General features: G+C 41.2%; 1 protein-coding gene across 3 annotated transcripts in view; it reads left to right on the top strand.

The window, feature by feature from the left end:
- Positions 1-23771, top strand: part of LOC127572752 (contactin-associated protein-like 5) — a 1205714-nt gene that overhangs the window by 509301 nt on the left and 672642 nt on the right. For all 3 annotated transcript variants that reach the window (XM_052020359.1, XM_052020369.1, XM_052020350.1), the window contains exons 5-6: positions 10373-10576; positions 12068-12252. In XM_052020359.1, the coding sequence (XP_051876319.1) occupies positions 10373-10576; positions 12068-12252 (389 nt within the window). The remainder of the gene's footprint in view (positions 1-10372; positions 10577-12067; positions 12253-23771) is intronic.

Here is a 23771-nt window from a genome sequence, read left to right as displayed (position 1 = left end):
GGATGAAAACAAAATTACATTTCAGCAGGATGCAGAATCCCTGAGAATTTCAGATCCTCAGTGTTATATATAAAGATGAGGCAAGGCCATCAACAGGCTGAATACAAGGATTAGACATTTAAGTCAGATGTATTGCAGAAATGGAACAGAAAGTAGGCGGACATGGATTGGGATGGTGGACGTATGATTGGTCAGTGTGCTGAAGTTTATGGGACACTGGATGAAAGGCATTCTGATGCCCACCTGTTCAGCTTTCCGGGTGTCGAACTAAATGCTACCAACCAACATCATTATATTTTATCTGTGGCATGGAATGCATTAATTTCTGAAGCATGGATATGAATGACAGAACTTACCCTTGATCCATTTAATATGGCTATGAAGTTTAATACCTTGTTTTATACCTCAGAAATACTGTATCCAAAATGATATGCTATTACTTAGAGGGAATAATGAAATGACACACACTGATCCAGTGTAATAAAGGAAATGCAGAGAATCAAAATTAGTAGAAATATGTTGCCAGCATTTTGATGATGTGCCTTCAGCAGCTCTCTCAATGTCATCTTCAATTTAATTAAATTCACACATGCCACTTCATTTTATGTTCATGAAAGCAAAGAATTAGTGCATGCTTGCTGCTTCTCTCCCCTCTTCCCCCTGCCCCCAGTAATATTCTGAACACTTTACAATTTTTTTGCTTCTCTGTGGAATTTTACATTTAATAATCAGAGCAAAATATTAAATCCTAAGAAGAATTATTAGCTGTTGCCAAAGGGAGATGGAATTACCAAGGAATACCCTATTTTTAGTTTATGGGCTATAAGTAATGTAATATTTTGGTGAGAAATATTCATTTCTTCCAGCTTATCTTCACACTTTTCTTCCAGTCGCACTTAATCCTTTTTAAATAAAACTTTAACATTTTATTGCTACAGTGAGGTAAACATTGCTTTCTGGTAGGCCTCAGAAGGTGACAGCACTGTTATCAATTAGAATGGAGATGATTGTTAATTCTGCTGTTAATCAAGCTCAGTATCCATACTGCTATGAGTGTTGAATGATTGATTGTGTGCACATAATTTATATGCATCCATTCTCCACTTACTATATTTTTATTCAGAATTTGTACTTTTATTGGAAGCAATTGTTGTAGTTTCTGCTTTCCCTGCACTTTAAGTAGGCTGTTTTCTGAACAAACTGGCATTCTTTGCTGCATGATAAACACTACATCTTGCCGCAAGACAAGGTGTTTTACAATCCTGCAATTCCATGTACAAACAATGAGTATTTGGGTAAATTGTTATTCTTGGAAGGTATTATAATGCATGAAATGTGTTAAACCTGTGCTTAATTTTATGCAATTTACACTTGTGATAACACTGTCAATGAATGTAATAGAATTGAAGTGGTAACTTATCTTTAGTATAATGTCAGCCTGGGGCTATTACTTCTTAGTGCTCCATCTCACAGCATGAGACTTCTTAACTAGTTAACATAGAAAGGCCTTGAAATATTCAGATTAACTCTTAAAAAAATTAATTTTTATGATAATATTGAAGAAGATAACTACAGCTCAAATTTTGAATTTTTATAAGTAAAGCACAACCAATAAAACCATTCAACTTGCTCTTGAGGTGTTGTATGTGACAAACATACTTCCAACTTTTCTCCTCTTTTCTGTGTATTTTCAGTAAAAATTTCCAACCTGAAGGTCATAAATATCTCCTTGAGGCTCCGAATATGGTAGCACCAAGCAGAGGCTGGGTGGGGCACAGGAAAATCTCTTGAGGAACGTCCATTGTAGTTTGCATGACTTGCCTCTTGGTTAACAGACAGATTTGTGATGGTCAAGGAGCAGCATGTTACCACTGCGTCACTTCCAAATCATGCATTGTTCTTGTAGTTCTACCCAACCTAACAGGAAGTTTGAAGTATTGAAATCCTGCCCTCTACTTGCCCTGCACTCCGTAAGCCTAAAGACATGGGAAATTCTACTTCGTATATAGAGTCATAAAATAATATAGAATGGAAACAGGCCCCCCAGCCCAACTGGTCCATGCCGACCACAGCATCCTCCCTGCTAGTCCCAGTTGCCTGCGTTTGGCCCATAACCCTCCAAGCCCCCCCCCCCTCCATGTACCGATCGAAATGTCTCTTTATTATTGCAATTGTACCCGCCTCAACCACTTCCTCTGGCAGCTCATTCCAGGTACTCACTACCCTCTGGGTAAAGAAGTTACCTCTCAGGTCTCTTTTAAATCTCCCCACTTTTATCTTGTATATGTGCTTCTGGTTATTTTTTTCAATTTTTAAATTTTATTTACAGCGTGGTAACAGGCCCTTCTGGCCCAACGAGTCCGCGCCGCTCATTTCAAACCCAAGTTAGCCTACCCGTACGTCTTTGGAATGTGAGAGGAAACCAGAGCACCCGGAGGAAACCCACACAGGCACGGGAGAATGTACAATCTCCTTACAGACAGCAACGGGAATCAAACCCCGATCGCTGGTGCTGTAATAACGTTGTGCTAACCGCTACACCGGGGAAAAGACTATGCCGCACCCATACCCTCATGATTTTATAAACTTTCATGAGGTCCCCCCCCTCATTCTCCTGCGGTCCGAGGAATAAAGACCCAGCGTGGCAAACCTCTTCCTATAACTCAGGCCTTCTAGTCCAGGCAGCATCCTCATAAATCTCCTAAGATAAAAATAAGATATCTTTATTAGTCACACGTACAGCAAAACACACAGTGAAATGCATCGAGTGTTCTGGGGGCAGCCTGCAAGTGTCACCACGTTTCCAGTGCCAACATAGCATACCCACAACTTCCTAACCCATACATCTTTGGAATATGGGAGGAAAGTGGAGCACCCGGAGGAAATCTACGCTCTGGACCCTCTTCAGCTTGACAATGTCTTTCCTATAACAGGGTGACCAAAACTGTACACAATAGTCCAAGTGTGGCCTCACCAACAACTTGTATAACTGCAACATAATGTCCCTACTGAACTTGATGCCTTGACTTATGAAGGCCAGCATGCTAAACGCCTTCTTCACCATCCTGTCTATTCACGTGGCTGCTTTCAGCGAATTATGTACTTGTACTCCCAAGTCCCTTTGTTTCACAACACTCATCAGTGCCCTGCCATTCACTGTATAGACCCTACCCTGGTTTGAGTGTCTAAAATGCAGCGACTCACAACTTATCTAAGTTGAAATCCATTTGCCATTTCTCTATTTCTAACGTTCAATGTAGCAGTTAGCGTAACACTATTACAGCGCCTGCGTCCCTGGTTCAATTCCGGCCACTGTCTGTAAAGAGTTTGTATGTTCTCCCCATCTGCGTGGGTTTCCTCCGGGTGCTTCGGTTTCCTCCCACATTCCAAAGACGTACGGGTTAGGGAGTTGTGGGCATGCTATGTTGGCGCCGGAATCGTGGCGACACTTGCGGGCTGCCCACAGCACATTCCTAGTAACGCAAAAAGATGCATTTCACTGTGTGTTTCGATGTACATATGACGAATAAATATCTCTCTCTTAAATATCTCTTAAATCATTTCATCAATCTCACCCTAATATTCATGACCCAGACTGACTGCAGGTCTGACAACACCTCCACCATTTAAAAAAATTATCATTATCTTCAAATTTCTCCAAAGACTCATCCCTTCCTCAGCCCCTTGTTCTCCAGACTTGCAATCATCCAAGGTTGTTGTGCACTCCGAGTTCTGGAAACTTGCTTATTGGCCCACTTTTGTCAGCCAGGTCTTCGTCTGTCTGGGTGTGAAGTTCTGGAATTTTCTCACTGACCCCATTCACCACTGCAATCAGTTTTATATTGAATAAAAGAATAAATATATTGGAAAAATTCAGCAAGTCAGGCTGTACCCTTGGAAAGAGAAGCAGAGTTTGTGGGCCAGGTTGCTTTTCCCTTAGCCTATGCCTCACAATTGCGTCCCCACCCCTCCCGTCCAACACCAGCCTCACAGCCAAACTAACCTCCTGTGTTTGTATGCCTCCAAATCTCCTGCTTGCCTTAATGCTGTGGTTGTTAGTAAGACAGGGGGCTGTTAGTGTTGATTAGGTTTCAGGCAGTAGAACCCAGCGCTCTGTCTACAGACTGCCCTGATTGCCTTCTGAGAGCTTGTCCTTTTCAGCTCTTTCTGAACATAGAACATCAAATAGTATGGCACAGGAACAGGGCCTTCGGCCCACACTGCCTGTGGTGCACACGATGCCAATCCAACTAAATTCCTTCTGCCTGCACATGATCCATATCCTTCCAGTTCTTGCATATTCATGTCTCTGTATAACAGCCTCTTAAGAGCGACTATTGTGTCTGCTTGCCCCACTCCCACCAGCAGCCCATTCTAGGGACCTGCCACTCTGTGTGTAAAAAAAATTGCTCCTTTAAACTTTCCCCCTCTCACCTTAAATACCTGTCCTCCAGTGTTAGATATTTCTACCCAGAGAAATAAGATTATGACTGTCTACCCTATCTCTGCCTCTCATAATCTTATAAACTTCTTTCAGATGATCCTTAGGCCTTCAATGCTCCATGGAAACAACCCACGTTTGTCCAACCTCTCCTTTATAGGTCATACCCTCTAATCCAGGCAGCATCCTGGTAAATCTCTCCTGCACCCTTTCCAAAACCTCCACATCCTTCCTGTAATGGGGCGACCAGAGTTGCACATGATACTCCAACTGTGGCCTAACCAAAGCTTTATACAGCTGCAATGTGATTTCCTGACTCTTGTACTCCATGCCCTGACCAATGAAGGCAAGTATTCCGTAAGCCACCTTTAGCATCCTATCTACTTGCTTAGCCACATTCGATCTGCTATGGACTTGGACCCCAAGATATCTCTGATGATCAGAGATGTGTTAAATTGAGAAAGAAAATAATTTAATTTTTTTTAAATCTTCACAAAAATATATTTAAAATCACTGAAATGCTTAACTGAATTAAAACATTAATACTATTTCAAATAAAGTTTTAAAAAATAAAGAAGCCACATATCTTTACTTATCTTTGTTGTGAAGATCAACAGCCTTGTTCAAATGATTGGGTTGTACCAGAAGCACCAGTCGTGGTTGACGTAAAACTGAGGGGCCAGTTATGAAGTGTATCCATCCCCTCGGTTCAATGTTGTGAAGCATCCTCTGGATTCAGTGCTGAGTCTAATGATATGGAGTGAAAGGTTGTCTGAGCTTGACGTGTGACTTATCACATACTTCCACTTTGCAATGTACAAGGTGTGGAATCGGGAATGTATGTAACATTGTCCTTTATCAAGCTGCCAATTCCCTATGGAACTGTGACCTGGCTGTCAGTGTGGTCCAGTCCAATGTTTCAATTCAAAGACCTTTCATCAAAGTTAGGAAATGTACATTTGAGCATACAAAGAGCAAGAGTGGGTCAATTGTCTTGTCAAACCTGACTCGCCTTTCTTGGCTGACCTGCTTGTATCCCCAGCTCTGCATATACTAACTAACCTCTGGTCAACTCTCACTCAGAAGACTTTCCTGGTATCAGTCTAATAAATTTTCTCAGAACTGCTTTTAACCCACACCTCTAGGATTGTAACAGTTCAAAAAAGCAGCTCACCACCACCTTCTCAAGGGCAACTGGGGATGGGCAATTAAATGCTGACTCAGCCCACTAAGCCCACATATACACAAGACCCCTGATTTGATCTCACCAGGGCCCTATATATCTGAAACACAACTACCCTACTTTTGTATTTAATAGACAATAGTATTATGCTACCTTACTTGTTTTACCTGCAAACTAGCTTTTTGCACCTCATGGTCCCAGATCCTTCTGTATATTACAGCTCCTCAAACTCTATTCATTTAGAAAATATGATTTCTTTTCACTCCTTCTTCCAAAGTGGACAATTGTATATTTTACTGCACGATACTCCATTTGTCAGATCAATGCTGACTGACCAAACTTATATCAATCCCTTTGCAGCCTCCTTATATTCTCATCACCATTCTCTTTCTACTTACCTTTGTGTCATTAGTAAATTTAACTCCCTAATCTCATGCTCTTCATTGACATCACTTGTATAAATTGTAAAATGCAGGCCAAGAAAGAACTCTATGATGCACTACTTGCAATGGCTTGCCGAACAGAAAAAAAAGACCTGTTTATGCTTACTCTCTGTTTACTGAGAGCAATAAATAGATTTTAAAATCAAGAAAAAGGTCAGTGGAAGGAACAAAAGAAGACATTTGCTGAAGACAGAGATGTGATTGCAAAAGTGATTCTTACTAGATAGGAGAGAAATTTTTAAAAATATCAAGGTGAAAGACACAGAAATTACAACAGAAAGCAGAGCAGAACTTCTTCAAGATGGGCACTCCTGGAAGGGAAATGGCAGTGGGTTAAGCAATAATACTAAATTAAAATATTGCAGATTCTGTGAAGTTTTTCATGATGTTTTGCCGCATTAAAGGTGCTATTTAAATACAGTTTTTACAAGTTTATGGTTTTGTTTTCCACGCTTAACTGTTCTTGCCGTTTCTCTCAATTTCATGTTTTACTCAGATGAGTAGCTCACTGTGCACAGAGTGTCTTCTCATTAATCCTAATCACATCAATCGCCGTTTTGTAAATTATGTTAATTGGTGACTGTGCCCTAAATAACAAAACTAAACAAGATAAAAAGCAAAATCATTTAAAATTGCAGGATGTTGACATACACTTAGAACATAGAACAGTACAGCACAGAACAGATCCTTCAGCCCACAATGTTGTGCTGACGTAGCTAATCCCTCCTACCTGCTGAATGCCCATATCCCTCTATTTTCCTCTCATTCATGTGCCCATCCAAGCCCCTCTTAAAAGCCCACAAGAAGTTTGCCTCCACCACCCTATCAGGCAACACACTCCAGGCATCCACCACTCTCTCAGTAAAAAAACGTACCCCTCATGTCTGTCCTGAACCTACCCCCTCTCATCTTAAATGCATGCCCTCTGGTATTGGATCACTCAATATGGGGAAAAGATATTGCTTGTCAACCCTATCTATGCCCCTCATAATTTTATACACTTCCAACAGATCACCCCTCAGCCCCTGCCGTTCCAAAGAAAAGACCCCAAGTTTGTCCAGCCTCTCCTGATAGCACATGCCCTCTAATCCAGGCAGCATCCTAGTAACCTCCTCTGCACGCTCTCTAAAGCCCCGACATCCTTCCTATAGTGAGGTGACTAGAACTGCACGCAATACTCAAAATGTGGCCTGATCAGAGTTCTTTAGAGATGCATCATAACTTCTTGACTCCTATACTCAATACCCGGATTAATAAATGCAAGCATTCCATAAGCCTTATTAACCACCCTGTCTGCCTGTGTAGCCACTTTCAATGAGTCACTTGTAGAAAAAAGGTGCACTGAAATAGCCTTTTAATGTGATAATGTGTCTCAAGGCAATTCATCGGAGTGGAGTCAGATAAAATTCATTTTCAGGTCGGGTTGGAAGGTAACCAAGTAACTTTATTCAAGAAAACAGGGAAAGAGAACACAGAAGTCCAGATTGGTTGTCTGTACATGGAAGACATTAGATTCCATTAAAGAGGATATGGTTTCTTAGAATATTATTATAACATTTATGAAAGGGGAATCACTTCTGACTGTTGTAATAGCATTTTGTGCATTTTTTTGTCTAGAAGGATAGATAAGGGGGCACCAGTAGCATTTTCAAGAAGCATTTCCTGGAGCTACATAGGAGGTCAACACATTAAATCAGGAATCATGGTGTGTATTACAACTAGAATGGACTGATGATTGGCTGATGGTCATAAACCAGAGTCAGAATAACAAGGCCAATTTTAGTTTGTAACTACTTAACATAGAACATAGAACAGTTCAGCACAGGATCAGGCCCTTCGGCCCACCATGTCTGTGCCGACCATGATGCTGATTTAACTAATCCCATCTGCTGCACATGGATCAAATCTCTCTATTCCCTGCCTGCACATGTATTTGTCTAAATGCTTCTTAACCATTGCTATTGTATTTGCTTCTTTTATCTCCTCGGGTAGCAAGTTCCAAGCTCCTGCCACTCTGCATTATAAAAAATTGCCTTGCATATCTCCTTTAAACATTCCCCCTTTCACCTTAAACCCATACTCTCTGGTATTTGACATTTCCACCCTGGGGAAAGAAAAGACTGCCTAAATACCCTCTTTATTCATAGAACATAGAAAATAAAACAATACGGCACAAGAACAAGCTTTTCAGCCTGTGATGTCTGCGTCGACCATGATGCCAATGCAAATTAATTCTATCTGCCTAATCGTGGTTTGTACCTCCATTCCCTGCCTGATCATGTCTGTCTAAATGCCTTTTAAGTATTGCCACACTATCTGCTTCTCCTGACAGCATGTTCCAGGCACCTAACACTCTCTGTGTAAAAAAAAAACTTGCCCTGCACACCTCCTTTAAACTTTCCTCCTCTCACCTTCAAGCTATGCCCTCTAGTATTTGACTATTTGACATTTCTACCCAGGGGGAAAATAAATCTAACTGTCTACCCTACCGATGCCTCGCCTACTTTTATGAACTTCAATCAGGTCATCCCTCAGCCTCCGACTCTCCAGTGAAAACAATCTAAGTTTGTCCAACCTCTCCTTGTAGTTAATACTTTCTAATCCAGGCAGCATCCTGGTGAACCTTGTCTGCACCATCTCCAAAGCCTCCACATCCTTTCTGTACTGGGGTGACCAGTACTCCAAATGTAGGCTTACTATAGTTTTGTACAGCTGTAACATGACTCCCCAATCCATGCCCCAACTGATGAAGGAAAATGTGCCATATGTGTTCTTTGCCATCCTATTTACAAGAGTTGCCACTTTCAGGGAGCTATACACCTGCATCCCAAGATCCCAGTGTACATCAATTCTCGTCAGGGTCATGTCAATCATGTAAATGCTGCTAAGGGTCCGGTCATTTACTGGATATTACAATGACAGGTTGTATTAGTGATGTAACTATCCAAGCAGTTACCTTTGCCATTAAGCAAACTATGAAGGAGGAATCAAAAAATTCATAAAGTTTAGTGGGAATTCATTGTGGACTGTATCTGCCAAAAATAATAAATGAAAGGAAAAACAATGCTTATATTATTTCACTTTCCCTTGTACTAACTCAATGCACTTTTGTAATGAAATGATCTGTCTGGATGACATGCAAAACAAAGTTTTTTTTACTGTACCTCAGTACATGTGACAATAATAAACCAATTTACCAAATTATGCTCAGAGACATGAGTAATCAGAGATACAGAAATTAAATTATATTTTTGTAACAGCGATTGACAGATGGATTGGATTGGTTTATTATTGTCATATGTACTGAGATACAATGAAAACTCTTGTTATATGAAACATCCACACAGATCATTGCCATACATAAGTACATCAAGGTAGTAAAAGGAAAATAGAATGCAGAATATAGTGTAGCAGCTACAGAGAAAGTACAATGCAGGTTGACAATTAAAGAGCAAGGGCCACAACAAGGTAGATTAGGAGATCAAGACATCATCTTTTAACATATGAGAGGTCCGTTCAAGAGTCTGATGATAGGGGGATAGAGGCTGTCCTTTAGTCTGGTGGTACGTGCTTTCAGGCTTTTGTATCTTTTGTTCGATGGGAGTGGGGAGAAGAGAGAATGACTGGGTTGGGAGGGGTCCTTGGTTATGATGGCTGCCTTCCCGAGGTAGTGTGAAGTGTAGACAAAGTCAGTGGAGGGGAGGCTGGTTTGCGTGATGGACTGGGCTGTGTTCACAACTGTCTGCAGTTTCTTGGCATCTGGGGCAGAGCAGTTGCCATACCAAGCTGTGGTGCATCCGGATAGGATGCTTTCTATGGCACATCCTAAAAAATTAGTCAGAGTCATCAGGAACATGCTGAAATTCTTCAGATTTTTGGGGAAGTAGATCATATATTTATTTATTAATCACATGTACATCAAAACACACAGTGAAATGTGTCTTTTTGCATTACTGAGAATGTGCCGGGGGCAGCCCGCAAGTGTCGCCACTCTTCTGGCGCCAACATAGCATGCCCACAACTTCCTAACCCGTACATCTTTGGAATGTGGGAGGAAACCGGAGCACCTGGAGGAAACCCACACAGGCACGGGGAGAACGTACAAACTCCTTACAGACACAGCAGCGTTGATGTCAAATAATACAGTAACCATATGATGGTTTGAAGTTTAATTTGCAGATTATCATAAAGCTTTAGTTGAGTTTCTAAAGAAGGTGAAGGATACAATGAAGGAGGTTGGGCAGTGGGGAAAGAGATGTCACCTACATAAATCATTGCTCGTATGCTCCTGTTTTTGCTTTATAGAGTCGGATGTGGCTGATTTTGATGGCAGAAGTTCCTTGCTCTACAGATTCAACCAGAAGAGTGTGAGTACAGTGAAGGACATGATCTCCCTGAAGTTCAAAACATTACAAAGTGATGGTGTGATGCTACATGGAGAGGGACAAAGGGGAGATTACATCACACTTGAACTGAAGAAAAGCAAACTCTCTTTGGAGATCAATTTAGGTATGGAGCCTTATCTTATTTCAAGCGTTTTCCTCCCATCCCTTCCACTCTGGTGGTCAGTTTTATTGTTACCATTGCTATAACTTTAAAAAATAATCAGATTTATTTGATAAAGGTCCTCTGTCTGTCATTGTGGGGTTTGAACTCGTGTCTCTTTAAGTGTCTGCAGAGAGGTGTGGAGGCTAGGTTGTTGCTTCCGGAGGAGGTAAAATCAGATTGGGGAATTGAAGGTATTTGGAACTGGTACAGAAGAGGAGTTGAGGCCTGGAGCAGATCAGCCATGATCATAATTGAACAGTGGGTTAGGCTTGAGGGGACTGGTGACCTACTACTCCTCTTATTTTCTTTTGTTCTCATGTGTTCTTGTGAATCAGTCATCTAGAAGTCAGCTGATAGTCCAGTAACTTAAAATGTTACACTGCCCTTCCCAATATGAACGACTATTTTTAGCATCTCGCTGATCAGTAAAGCAGCCAACATAATCAAAGACCTCACCCACTCTGGGCATTCTCTCTTCTCCCTTCTCCCATCGGACAGAAGGTACAAAAGCCTGAAAGCACGTACCACCAGGCTCAATGACAGCTTCTATCCCGCTGTCATAAGACGATTGAACCATCCCCTTGTACGATAAAGATGGACTCTTGATCTCACAATCTACCTTGCACCTTATTGTCTGCCTGCACTGCACTTTCTCTGTAACTTTAACACTATATTCTGCATTCTGTTATTGTTTTCCCTTGTACTACCTCAATGTTCTGATGTGATGAAATGATCTGTGTACGGATGGCATGCAAAACAAAGTTTTTCACTGTACCTCAGTAAGTGTGTCAATAATAAACCAATTTCCCAAATGTTCCCAACAAAACATGGAGAATAGCTGCAGCTGGAGAGGACAAAAGTTGAGAAATGCAGACAGCTTTGGTATTGGTTTTGGCTTATTATTGTTGCATGTACCGAGATACAGTGAAAAATTCTTGCTTTGTATGCCATCCAGACTTTGTACGTAATTACATCAAGGTAGTAAAAAGATGACAGAATCCAGGATATAGTGTTGTAATAACAGAGCAAGTGTTGTGAAGCCAGACAATAGGAGTACAAGGTCCACAACAAGGTAGATTGGGAGATCAATAGTTCATCCTTGAGCATATAAGAGGTCCATTCAAGAGTCTGATAACAGCGGGATAGAAGCTGTCCTGGAGTCTGGTGGTTCGTGCTCTCAAGCTTTTGTGTCTTCTGCTCCGGGGAGAAGAGAGAATAACTGGGATGGGTGGGGTCCTTTATTATGTTGGCTGCTTTCCTGAGGCAGAGGAAAGTGTAAGTGGATGGACACCAAAATTCCCGAATAGTCTGTTCAAATCCATGGAAAGTATTGGATGCACAACAAAAAAAATCTGCCTTGGCCTGATTTTGCAAGGTCATACTCATTCAATTCCAACGTCATTTGTGAATACAATTTCTTTAACATTTACTGATTTTTCTCGCACACTCAAGGTGATACAAAGCTGCGATCTGTTAATGGTCACACCTCGGTCACACTGGGCAGCTTGTTGGACGACCAGCACTGGCACTCCATTACGATCGAACGGTACAACAAGCAGGTGAACTTCACTGTGGATAAACACACGCAGCACTTCCGAACCAAAGGAGAGTTTGACTATCTGGATATTGATTATGAGGTACTGATGATATATTGTACTGGGAGATACAAAGACTTGGGTAGCGATTGGCGGGGGGTTCGGTAGTTTGTCAGCAATTGTGGGAGGGATTCGCTTCTTAACGGGAACACATAAACAGTGTGGACTTTTCGACCCGGATGATGTCCCTGGAAGGAAATCAACTGACTTGACAGCCTTGACTTCAAACCAACCAGGGATTATTATAGAATAGGTTGTGGCAGTGGTTAGATACAATACCCTACCCTGGAAGGGCAGAGGTTGGAGTTGCTGGTGTCTGACCCCAAGCAGGATGTCTGATCCAGGTTGGAGTACCTTTTACTGGAGGAGATTGATGGGGAGTGGGGATGGGGTTTTCCAGAACACTTGGAGAAAGCGTTCCTACTTCCCAAAAGCAGATCTGTGAAGACTCTCCTGCTTGAGGATGTCCTCACTTCTCCTCAGCTGCCATGTTTCTCAGGGCTTGGGACACGAGGCCACTCTAAGTAAAACTTACAAACCAGGATGGGTCAGAGAGACTTCCAGCCTTGTTCGACATCTTAGAAATACTGGGCTGCTTGAGAGTAGGTTTATTGCTCACCCTCGTCCCTTCCCAATATCACTTGGAAGTTGGTGGGGCTTGAGCCGGCTTCCTGATGTACTGTCACTTTCCTAGAATTAAGCCTTCCTCGTCTCCCAAAACCTACATGATCCTGGATGTTAGAATTACCCTCCTCCCCAACATCGTTCTCATTTCCATCATTGTCAAGAGCACCCTTTATATAATAAAAAACTATTTTAAAAATTACACTGTCCTGAAGCTAATTGTAGCCAAGAAACATTTGCCATTTTAACACATTCCTCTTTCTCCTCAGGGGACAATCCTCAGAATTCTGTGTTAATTATCATAACTCTTTAGAGAGAGAAGCTAATTGTTCTATTCTTCAAATTACATGAGTTTGTACAAGTTATTTTTCCAGAGACAAGCACGAGCCTACTATGATATTTGATGAATACTTTCACAGTTGTTAATATAATTGCTATTCACTGAGTGAAATGTTTAATTAGAAGGCCACCTGTTATTTGGCACCATAGTGTACTGGCCAAACCCAAATGTTTTGACCAACTTTTCCTATTAAGAGCTGATTAAAGTTTTCAGCTGTACTCGCTCACTCTGTCTATTAATTAGATTCACTGCAGTGACTAAACTGGTCATTGCTTTCGGTCAGCTTTGCTTCAATAGCCTATCAGCACATTAAATTGATTTAATCCTCCTTGCTTAACAGGTGAAGGCTAAAGGTTATCAATACTACAGTGCAAAGGGAATCAATAATAGTACAACATCAGCAAGCTTCAGGAGAATGCGTTTAACCCTTCACTCAATCCATTTTGAAGCAACATGATGACCATAGTACATCTGTGTGAGAAGAAAACCTATTTTAGCAAAATATTTTTGCCAGCATTTAGCTGAAGAAGGATCTGGAGAAAGCTTTGCAAAGCACTCACTGGCAGAAGGATGTTTAAGGTTTCAAGTTGTGCACTGTCTTTATGATTCTTTCCATGTTTTTTTTAAGAGAGTCAACTCCACTCTGATGGTGACTGCTGGCTTAATTGTATCTAGAAAATGGAGACGTATGCTTCCCCTAACTGGCACAACCTGCCTGTCACCTTTCACTCCTCCTCAGTCCACCAATCACCTTGGAGTCCTGTCGCACCGCCCCTGCTCCTCTTTACACCGGCCATCTTCCCCCTCCACTCTCAGTCCTGATGCAGGGTTTCACCCAAAATGTCAACAATTCCTTTCCTCCCACAGATGCTGCTCGACCTGCTGAGATAGACAGTCAGAGAGTCATACAGCATCGAAACAGGCCCTTCGGTCCAACTGGTCCATGCTGACCAAGATGCCCCATCTAAGCTAGTCCCATTTGCCAGCATTCGGGCCATAGCCTTCTAAACCTTTCCAATCCATGTACCTGTCTAACTGTCTTTTAAAAGTCATTGTTTACCTGCTTCAAACACTTTCTCTGGTAGCTCATTCCACATAGATACCACCCTTTGTGTAAACAAAAATGTTGCTCTACAAATTTCAATTAAATCTTTTCCCTCTTACTTTAAACCTATGCCCTCTAGTTCTTAATTCCCCAACCCTGGGAAGAAGACTGAGTGCATTCACCCTGTCTATGCCCCTCATGATTTTTTATAAGATCAACTTTCAGGCTCCTATGCTCTAAGGAATAAACTTCTAGCCCGTCCAACCTCTCCCTATAACCCATTCCCTCTAGTCCTGAAAACATCCTTGTAAGTCTTTCTGTACTCTTTCCAGTTTAATAGCATTCGTATAGTTATTCCAGCAGATTGTTTGTTGTTTGCATCTAGAAAAGCAGGTCAGTGCTCAGGAGTAGCTTGATCTTATTTCCTGTCTTCAGTACAAATGTTCTGGGGTGAAGGTGTGCAAACATATCCCTTTATTCACCTACATTTACATTCACTGGTCTACTGGAAAACCAGTCTAAGCAGCATGGTGGAGTGCAGTTGTTGGTTCCTAAAGAGCAATTTCATATAAGGATTGATTGCTACTTTTTGCAGTAGTCTCAAGACACTATGTCATTAAATAGGGCCTTTTCGAGACTAAGTAAGCATGAGCAGGTTCATTTTCTAACCCACAGCCCACTTAAATTGGCTCAGAGGAGATGCTGTATTGATGGGTCAGCGGCAATTATATTTTGCAGTCAAATATCTCATAGAATAAAAATCACAGTGTCTCACAGAGTTTTCTTCCCAGCAATAGAACTGCATCCAAGTACAAGACCATTCAGTTAGTAATGTCTCCTTACCAAGTCTGCAGTTTGGCATGTCATAGTCTGAAAGTTTTCTTTGGTTCTTATTTCATGATTTTTCTGATGCAGCACTGAGGGAGTTCTACTCTGTGGGAACGTTGACATGAGAACTTCATGTAAGGTTCCAACTGTCTGTTTCAGTTTAAGAGTAGGATAGAGATCTTATGAAGTTATGTGAGGAATTATTTTCCTGTATATGTCGTGTGGACAACACCAGAATGTATTGTTTAACTTTAAGTACTCACAGAGCTGTGGCCATTTCGAAGTAAAATTACAGTCATGTTGATGTGAGATTGGAGTTACATTTTGTGTAAGTTTGGCAGATGTCCTTCCTTGAAGGATATTAGTGAATCAGATGGATTTTTGGAAGAATTCATTTTTTTTCCCAAATTTATTAAACCAATTGAACTTAAATTAAAAGTAATCTCTCCTGATTTAGCAATCCTGTCATCACAAGAACCAACCTTTACTTAATTTCCACTCTAGGAAGTATATCCTTCCTTGAGGAAGGATACCAAAACTGCACATTTCTCCAAAACTTAAAAAGCAATAGTGATATATTTCCAAATCAGGATGCAGTGCTGCTGGAAGGAGACTTGGTGGTATTCCAATCTGTTTGCTACCCTTGTCCTACCGGTTCGTAGGGACTGAAAGATTGTGAGAGTCTTCAGAAATTGCTGTCGTTCATTTGTTGTGCACCGTACCGCACTAACGCACAATGTTTGGTTTATTATTGTCACTTGTACCAAGGTACAGTGAAAAACTAGTCTTGAATACCATTCATACAGATCAAGTCATTACACAGTGCAATGAGGTAGTATAAGGTAAAACAATAACAGAATACAGAGTAAAGTGTCACAGCTACAGGGAAGTGCATTGCAGGTAGACAATAAGGTGCAAGGTCAAACAAGGTAGATTGTGAGGTCAAGAGTCCACCTCATCGTATAAGGGAACCATTCAATAGTCTTATCACAGTGGGATGGAAGCTGTCCTTGAGCCTGGTGGTATGTGCCCTCAGGGTCCTGTACCTTCTGCCTGATAGGAGAGGGGAGAAGAAGAGAATGAGCCGGGGAAGGGGAGGTTCGGTGCTTTGTGGGTTGAAACATTGGGACTGTCTTCATCCATGGAAGTGGAAAGAATGTTATTAATTGGAAGGAAACAGAAATCTTGGGAGATCATGGGATTGGGAGCAGGTTAAAGAAATAAGGGTGGTAACTGAACAGAAAGTGAAAATATTAAAAGTGACAAACTATTGTGCCTTGTGATTGCTTTTATGCCCCACAACACCTGAGTGTGAGCATACATATCCCAAGTTCCTTCCTGTCGATAATCACTGTGACTATTGCATCTGTCATTCATGGATGGTTTTCACTTCTGGTGAAGTGTTCATCTGTTTCCCACACAGTCCCAGTTTCAATGATTTGTTGTGGGCTGCCATTCTGCTCTCGAATATTCTTTCTGCAACTATGAAACAGTAAGGCAGACTGATTCAAGCTGCCCTTGCTTTGCCCCTGGTGGGAGTGAATAGGATTAAGTCAGAAGCTATTACTGTACCATAACAAGTCCCTATTTTCCTTCAATCACTAACTCAAGGGACCATGTGTGTCACCTGTGTTTTGTGCCTTTCATATCAAAACATCCGTCATACGATTAAAAAGTAATGTTTTTATTTCCTTCCAATTGTGATCTTTGCCTCATGCATAATTCACAGTGTCTTTTAAGCACGATTCATGCCATTGGAAAGTGCTGAGGATTATAATAAATTGCGGTTTATCAGAGTCTACGTATCTGAGTAAGGCAAATACTGGCCAGACAGTATTTAAATCTCAATGTATAACAATTGGTGATAAGCTGTGCTTTACTTGAATTGCTTTAGAGATGATAACACTAGTGGAATTAAATGTAAAAATAAAGCATTTGGTAGGAATAACTGAAGAAAGCACTTCCTTTGCGAGAAGCAGGAGATTAAATATTAATCACTTCTGTGCTGTGATTATATGTTAAGGGCTCATGCTTTTAAACATCTTGGTCTGAGCTCAAAAATCCCAATGGTAATTTAGGTTGTTTCTTGCAGATTGAATACATCTGTTTAATGTACCAAATTTTGCTCTTTTTATGATTTTACCAAGGTAGTTCAAAACATGTACATTTAGAGAAAAAAACTTGGAACTTGAACCAGCGTTAGCTGAAGCAAAGCTCTGAATACTTCAACTTGTGGTAATGAGAATTTTCTTCTGTAGCCTAGTCTACATGTGTCTAATTATAGCATTGAAATAAAGATGGCATCTTTTCCTGTATGAGACCAGAAATTTAGGTCACTGAGGTGTTGGAAGTAAGTTTGTGGAGAATTTCTAATACACATCATTTTGATGGTTGATATGATAGATTTGTACAGTGTTCTCACTTGGCCCTGGCTGGTTCTAATCCCCTGACCTCCTTTTCCATCAGCACTCTCATCTCCAAGTCCCAATCTTTTCTCAAGAGTATCAAGTTCAATGTTTAAATTTGTCAGGGGGCTCAGATGCATTAAAATCTAATTTTCCACTCTCTATACTGGGGGGAGGGGGCATTATTGTGGAGCCTCGTGACAGTTGAAGCCCATTTATAGGATTGAATACCAACTGGTTATCGGGTGTTGGCGAATTCACTTGTGACAAGGCAGGTGACGTCTAAGACACATGTTGTGTCTTCGTTTATAGAGGATAGGAATTGTTAACTAATATCTGTTATATTAGTTAACATTATCTTCATCGTTGACACCAATTAAAGTTATGGAGAATACAATACAAGGATATTGTTCCTTTTTAAATTCAGTACTGATTGCATGTTAAAAAGAAGTCTCTGTAGTCATAGAAGTAACCTCTCAAGGAATGTCATCACTACCTAATGAACAAACTCAGTGGATCCAGCATTAATAAGGAAAACAAATTTATTTGTTGTGCTTCATAACTGAACCATTTGCATTGATTCATTGTACCTAAAATAGCATGGATATATCGTTGAGACTTGTTTAAAAAATCGCAGCACATTTTGGGAATCTGTTATAATTAGACAATTGCATGTAAACTCAATAAACCTAATCAACGAATAAATGAGAGTAACAAATATTTTTACTCCTGAATAACAGTAAAAGCTTCAACCAATCCCAATTTGCATTTGTAAATTATATAGTTGGCATAATATACGATAAACATCCCTGAAGAGAATGAAATTTACATTTAGAAGATAATTAAAACTATTCTGCATCTAGTTTTGCTATATGTCTTTCCACAAAATCCTCCAAATCTCCTGGCAGAATAAATGAACCAGTGTCAGTCTCCACTCCTCTGCCAACATCCACAGCAACTAATTACACTCACTCAGCTCTGATGAACAAGCCATGATATTTTTCACAGCTGATACCAGACAGGCAGAACAGGCACCCTTCTCCAAGTTCTACCATGGCAAGTGATTATCAATGGGCAGAGGAAAAGATTCAAGGTGTTCTCAAAAGTCTTCTTGGAAAATAATACAACACATCCACTGTATGGTGTGAATCCATATCCATGATAAATCGAGAAGGAGCATTTAGAATGGCACTGGGAACTTCGAGACCATTCACATTCAAGATAAGCAATACCACCTCCATTATAACCCACCCATCTGCTCTGACAAGCACCTCCTACCCAACCTGTTGTAAAGTCTGCAGGGTCTCACATTTGGATGTGGCCTCACCAGCAACTTCCAAACCCATGAAACTGGTATGGATGGTATGGAAGCAAGCCGACCTCAATCCTGAAGGGCTGCCTGAGAAGAAGAGAAGGCATATCAGGAGTAAATGTGGTCCTTGAGATTTCTGATTTCTAACTATGAAGTGCTCTTTCTGTTATCATGTTTTTTTTTCAAAATAGAAAAGCATATTAAAAATGAGAGCAATATTATACAGTCGCAACTGAAAGTACAACATATTGAATCGCTTTGCAGAAGCTAGTTTTATAATTTCAGAACAAGATATTGATTTCATTTGTGACACATTGTGACACCAAACAGAAAGCAAGACCTGCTTCTGCTCTTTTCTCTTCTGTGTCCCTCCTACTCCCCCCCTTCACCCATTCCTCCAAAGAGTGAGGGAAAGTGTGCAGTGGATTCATCTTCATGTCATTCTTCTCCAAATCTCAATAAAGTTGCTTGGAGAAAATGTCATCCACATTGCTAACAAAAAGTGCACAACGTAATAGCAGTTTCACGTTAGAACATAGAACAGAACAGCACAGGAACAGGCCCTTCGGCCCACGATGTTTTGCCGAACTAATCAAGCTAATGACACCGGATCCCTTCTGTCTGCACATGATCCATATTCCTCCATTCTCTGCACATTCATGTGCCTATCTCTTGAATGCCCCAATCATATTTGCCTCCACCACCACCCCTGGCAGTGCATTCCAGGCACCCACCACATTCTGTGTGTAAAGAAAAGCTTGCCCCACACATTTCCTTCGGACTTTCACCCTCTCACCTAAATGCATGTGCTCTAATATTAGATATCTCAACCCTGGGAAAAAGATGTACCTGTTGACGAAGTTCAATTTTATCAAAGTCAATTGAAACAAATTTCAGAAGCAAGGGATGGTGCATTACTTATTAATGCCAGCACCTGGGGATGAAATCTTAGGCATGTGATTTTGTTGGCAAGGTTCTCCATGGCTTTACAGCTTGAAACTTTGAGCAGAGCACTGAGATGGGGGCAGAAGGACTGAGAAGCTGAGCATATTAAAATTATTATAATTTTGCATTCTTGTGTCTCTTAATCCATAAATCAAATTTTGTTTGTGTACTCTCCATATTCCTTTACTCTCATACTCTCTCTCAAGCTCTCTCTTACTCTTGCTCTCACATTCTCCCTTGCCTGCTTGCTCACTCTCTTTCTCCTCGCTCTTTCTCCTTGTTCTCTCTCCCCTCGCTCTCTCTCTTCACTCTCCCTCTCTCCCTCTTCACTCTCCCTCTCTCCCTTTGCTCTCTCTCTCCCCTTATGCTCTCTCTCCCCTCAGTCTCTCTCTCTCTCCCCTTGCTCACGCTCTCTCTCCCCTCACTCTCTCCTTGCTCTCTCTCTCCCCCCCCCCCCCTCACTCTCCCCCCTCGCTCTCTTGCACACTCTTTCTCGCACACACACACCTCTCAGAGAGATTGGAAGTAAGAGAGACTAAAAGCTATCTTAGACTGAAACAGACAACTCCTAAATTCTTTTTCCAAGGGAGCAGAAGTGCCTAGAAATTCTATTGCACACTGAAGGGTGTGCTGGATGGATGAAGCAGTGCTCTGCCAGCCGTTGTTTGCTCATTACCCCTCCCCCTTCCAATAACATCAATTGCATACTTTCAGTGTCAGCAGTATACACAATTGGGTTCCTTCAGTGACTATGGTTTGGGATTTGGGGATCTGGTCCAGACTAATGAACGGTAGGGAGATTGGAAATATCAGCAAAGATTAATGGTTGGGCAACAAATTGGAGAGGGTGGGTGTGAGTTGGACCCTATGAGTCAGCTGGGAGTGCAGCACAGTGATTTGGAGCAGGGGGGGCTTCAGTGCAATGGTTAGGAATTGTTGCCAATGAAGGTAGGGTAAGTAATTCACTTACCTGCCAGGGCTCCTAAGCCACTGCAGTGCAAGAAATCCACCTTGTTCTGGAAGCTCTTTGTTCCTAGATCAACGTGTTCCAAACTTCTTTGGAACTCTCTAAAGTAAATCACTTTGGGAGCACAGGGGTGACTGATGCCAGGAATTGTCCAGTCAAGTTTCAAAAGTGACACAAAATGACCTGGGAATGGTTGTAATCATGCTTCTCTCCAGGAAGAATTGATTTTCAATTACACAATGCTGAGAATGCAGCATTATGCCGTTCCTTTTCTTGGCAAGTAAATGCACAGAGCTTGATGATTGGGACAAATTGGTAAATTGGTTTATTATTGTCACATGTACCAAGGTACACTGAAAACTGTTGTTTTGCAAGCCATCCAGTCAGATTCTGTCACCACATTAGCACATCAAGGTAATACAAGGGGAAGGCAATAACAGAATGCAGAATATACTGTTACACATACAGAGAAAATGCAGTGCAGGCAGACAATATGGTGCAAGAGCATAACAAGGTAGATGGTGAGGTCAAGAGTCCATCTTATTGTACCAGGGAACCATTCAATAATCTTGTAACTGCAGGATAGAAACTGCCCTTGAGCCTGGTGGAGATGTGCTTTCAGGCTTTTGTATCTTCGGTTTGATGGGAGGTGGGAGAAGAGAAAATGTCTGGAGTGGGAAGAGTCTTTGATTGTGTTGGCTGCTTTACCGAGGCAGCGAGAAGTGTAGACAGAGTCCATGGGGGGGAGGATGGTTTTTGTAATGTGCTGAGCTGTGTTCACAACTCTCTGTGATGAGTCAGATGGTGAGATTACCACTGTAGCACAGATCTGGTGGGGCAAGGAATCTCGGACAGTCTTAATGTCCATCAGTGGGGATATTAAAACCAAGAGGTAATAGTTTGGAACTAAAATTAGGCAATTCAGGACAGTTTTCCTCTGAAAGTTTGAAGATCTTTGAAATCCTTTTCCCAAAGCCTGATGATGGAGAGTCAACGGAAACTCTTAAGACTCATTAAGTTCTAATTAAGTTAGGATATTGAGGCATATGGATCAAAGATAAATAAACAGGTTTGAGGAAGAGTTTGATTGGATTTAAAAGCAATAGGGAATGAAGGAGCTGAATGGACTACATCAAGACAGCATGGAAACAGGCCCTTCGGCCCAAGTGGTCCATGCCAACCAAGATGCTCATCTAAGCTAGTCTTATTTGCCTGCATTTGGCTCATGTCCCTCCAAACATGTTCTATCCACGTACCCGTCCAAACATTTTTTAGATGTTGTTATTGTGCCTGCCTCAACCACTTCCTCTGCTAGCTCATTCCGTATACACATCACCTTCTACGTGAAGAAGTTCCCCCACAGGTCCCTTTTAAATCTTTCCCCTCTTACCTTAAACCTATGTCCTCTAGTTTTTGATTCACTTTCCCTGGAAAAAGAGACTCTGCGCACGCACCCTATCAATGCCCCTCATGATTTTATACACGTCTCCTACGTAACAAGAACGTCCTAGCCTACCGAACATCTCCCTGTAACTCAGGACCTTGAGTCCTGGCAACATTCTCATAAATCTTCTTTGCATTCTTTCCAGCTTAATTACATCTTTCCTGTAACAGGATGACCAAAACTGTGCACAGTAGTCCAATTGTGGCCTCACCAACATCTTGTACAACTGCAACACTTGGTCCATTATTCTACAAGTTACTCAAAAGATTCTAAATGCAAAAAAAATACCAACTACTAGTTAAATTATTGTAAATAATTGTGTAATTAGGGGAAAATCAAATCAAAATATAAAATTGCAAAATGCTAAGATGGTTGATTAACTTGGTCCCAGTGACATACGGGCTAACTTACCTTCAATCAGGCGCATGGTTTTGTGCACACTTACATCATTACATTATATATAGCTACCCCTAAAGAGCCAGCATAAATGATGTTGATTTGTTTTGACAAGTTTATTGAAATATAATGAAGTTATTTTCTTTGGATCAGGGTCAGACACATATTTCCTTTGGGTTCTCTAAAACATTTAGATTTATAGAGGATGTTTTCAATGATAGAAAATTCAATACAGAGTTGAATTGAATAGTTGAAACTGTGGCAGTAGATGGCATATTTGTGGGTAATTTAAGTCATGAAGTATTGATAATGCATACAGAATATTAGGGAAGAGTTTGATGAAGTAGCGAGGGACATGTTTAATCTGTGTCAAAATCATTTCATATTATCAGGTTAGATACACCCTGGGTTTTCTATTTGGGCATGCTCTTTATAGTGTGGGAATTAGTTCTTCATGTGTGTGGCTGAAATGTACATTAAAAAAAAACTTGACATTACAAAAACCATAATGACAGCTCACATTTCTATTGTTCTGCTCATATCTAAGAGAAAAAGAATCACTGATGCTTGATAGATGTGGATGTCAAACTGGAGGGAAATAAATGAGATGAATGTAGCTAAGGCAAAAATTGACTGACAGAAAAGGTCTTGAAGAAGTTTGTGAAAACAAGGAAGAGGAGAGGGACAGATACAAGGGGGTCCAGAAGGCAATAAGAACAGCAACTATGCATTGGACTTAACACAGAAGATCACATTAAGATGGTGTCTGACACCAAACCATGCACAGATTCATTGAAACAGGTGATTAGAAGATTGACCAAAGAAGTGGGTGTTTGGGAATCCCATCTGGATGGAGAGAGGGATGTTGACAGAAACAATAGGGTGGGAATTACAGAATATGGAGTCCAGGCAGACAAAAACACAGCTACCTATGGTAGAGTGAAGAAAACTAAGATAGATATCTTTATTAGTCACATGTACATCGAAACACACAGTGAAATACATCTCTTTTTGCGTAGAGTGTTCTGGGGGCAGCCCACAAGTGTCGCCATGCTTCCGGCGCCAACATAGCATGCCCACAACTTCCTAATCCATACGTCTTTGGAATGTGGGAGGAAACGGGAGCACCCGGAGGTAACCCACACAGAGACGGGGAGAATGTACAAACTCCTGACAGACACTGGCGGGAATTGAACCCGGGTCACTGGCGCTGTAATAGCGTTACGCTAACTGCTACACTGAGATGCATAAGGAG

The sequence above is a fragment of the Pristis pectinata genome, chromosome 1, assembly GCF_009764475.1.
Source record: "Pristis pectinata isolate sPriPec2 chromosome 1, sPriPec2.1.pri, whole genome shotgun sequence".
NCBI classification, from domain to species: domain Eukaryota; kingdom Metazoa; phylum Chordata; class Chondrichthyes; order Rhinopristiformes; family Pristidae; genus Pristis; species Pristis pectinata.
This window is presented reverse-complemented; position numbering and strand designations above follow the sequence as displayed.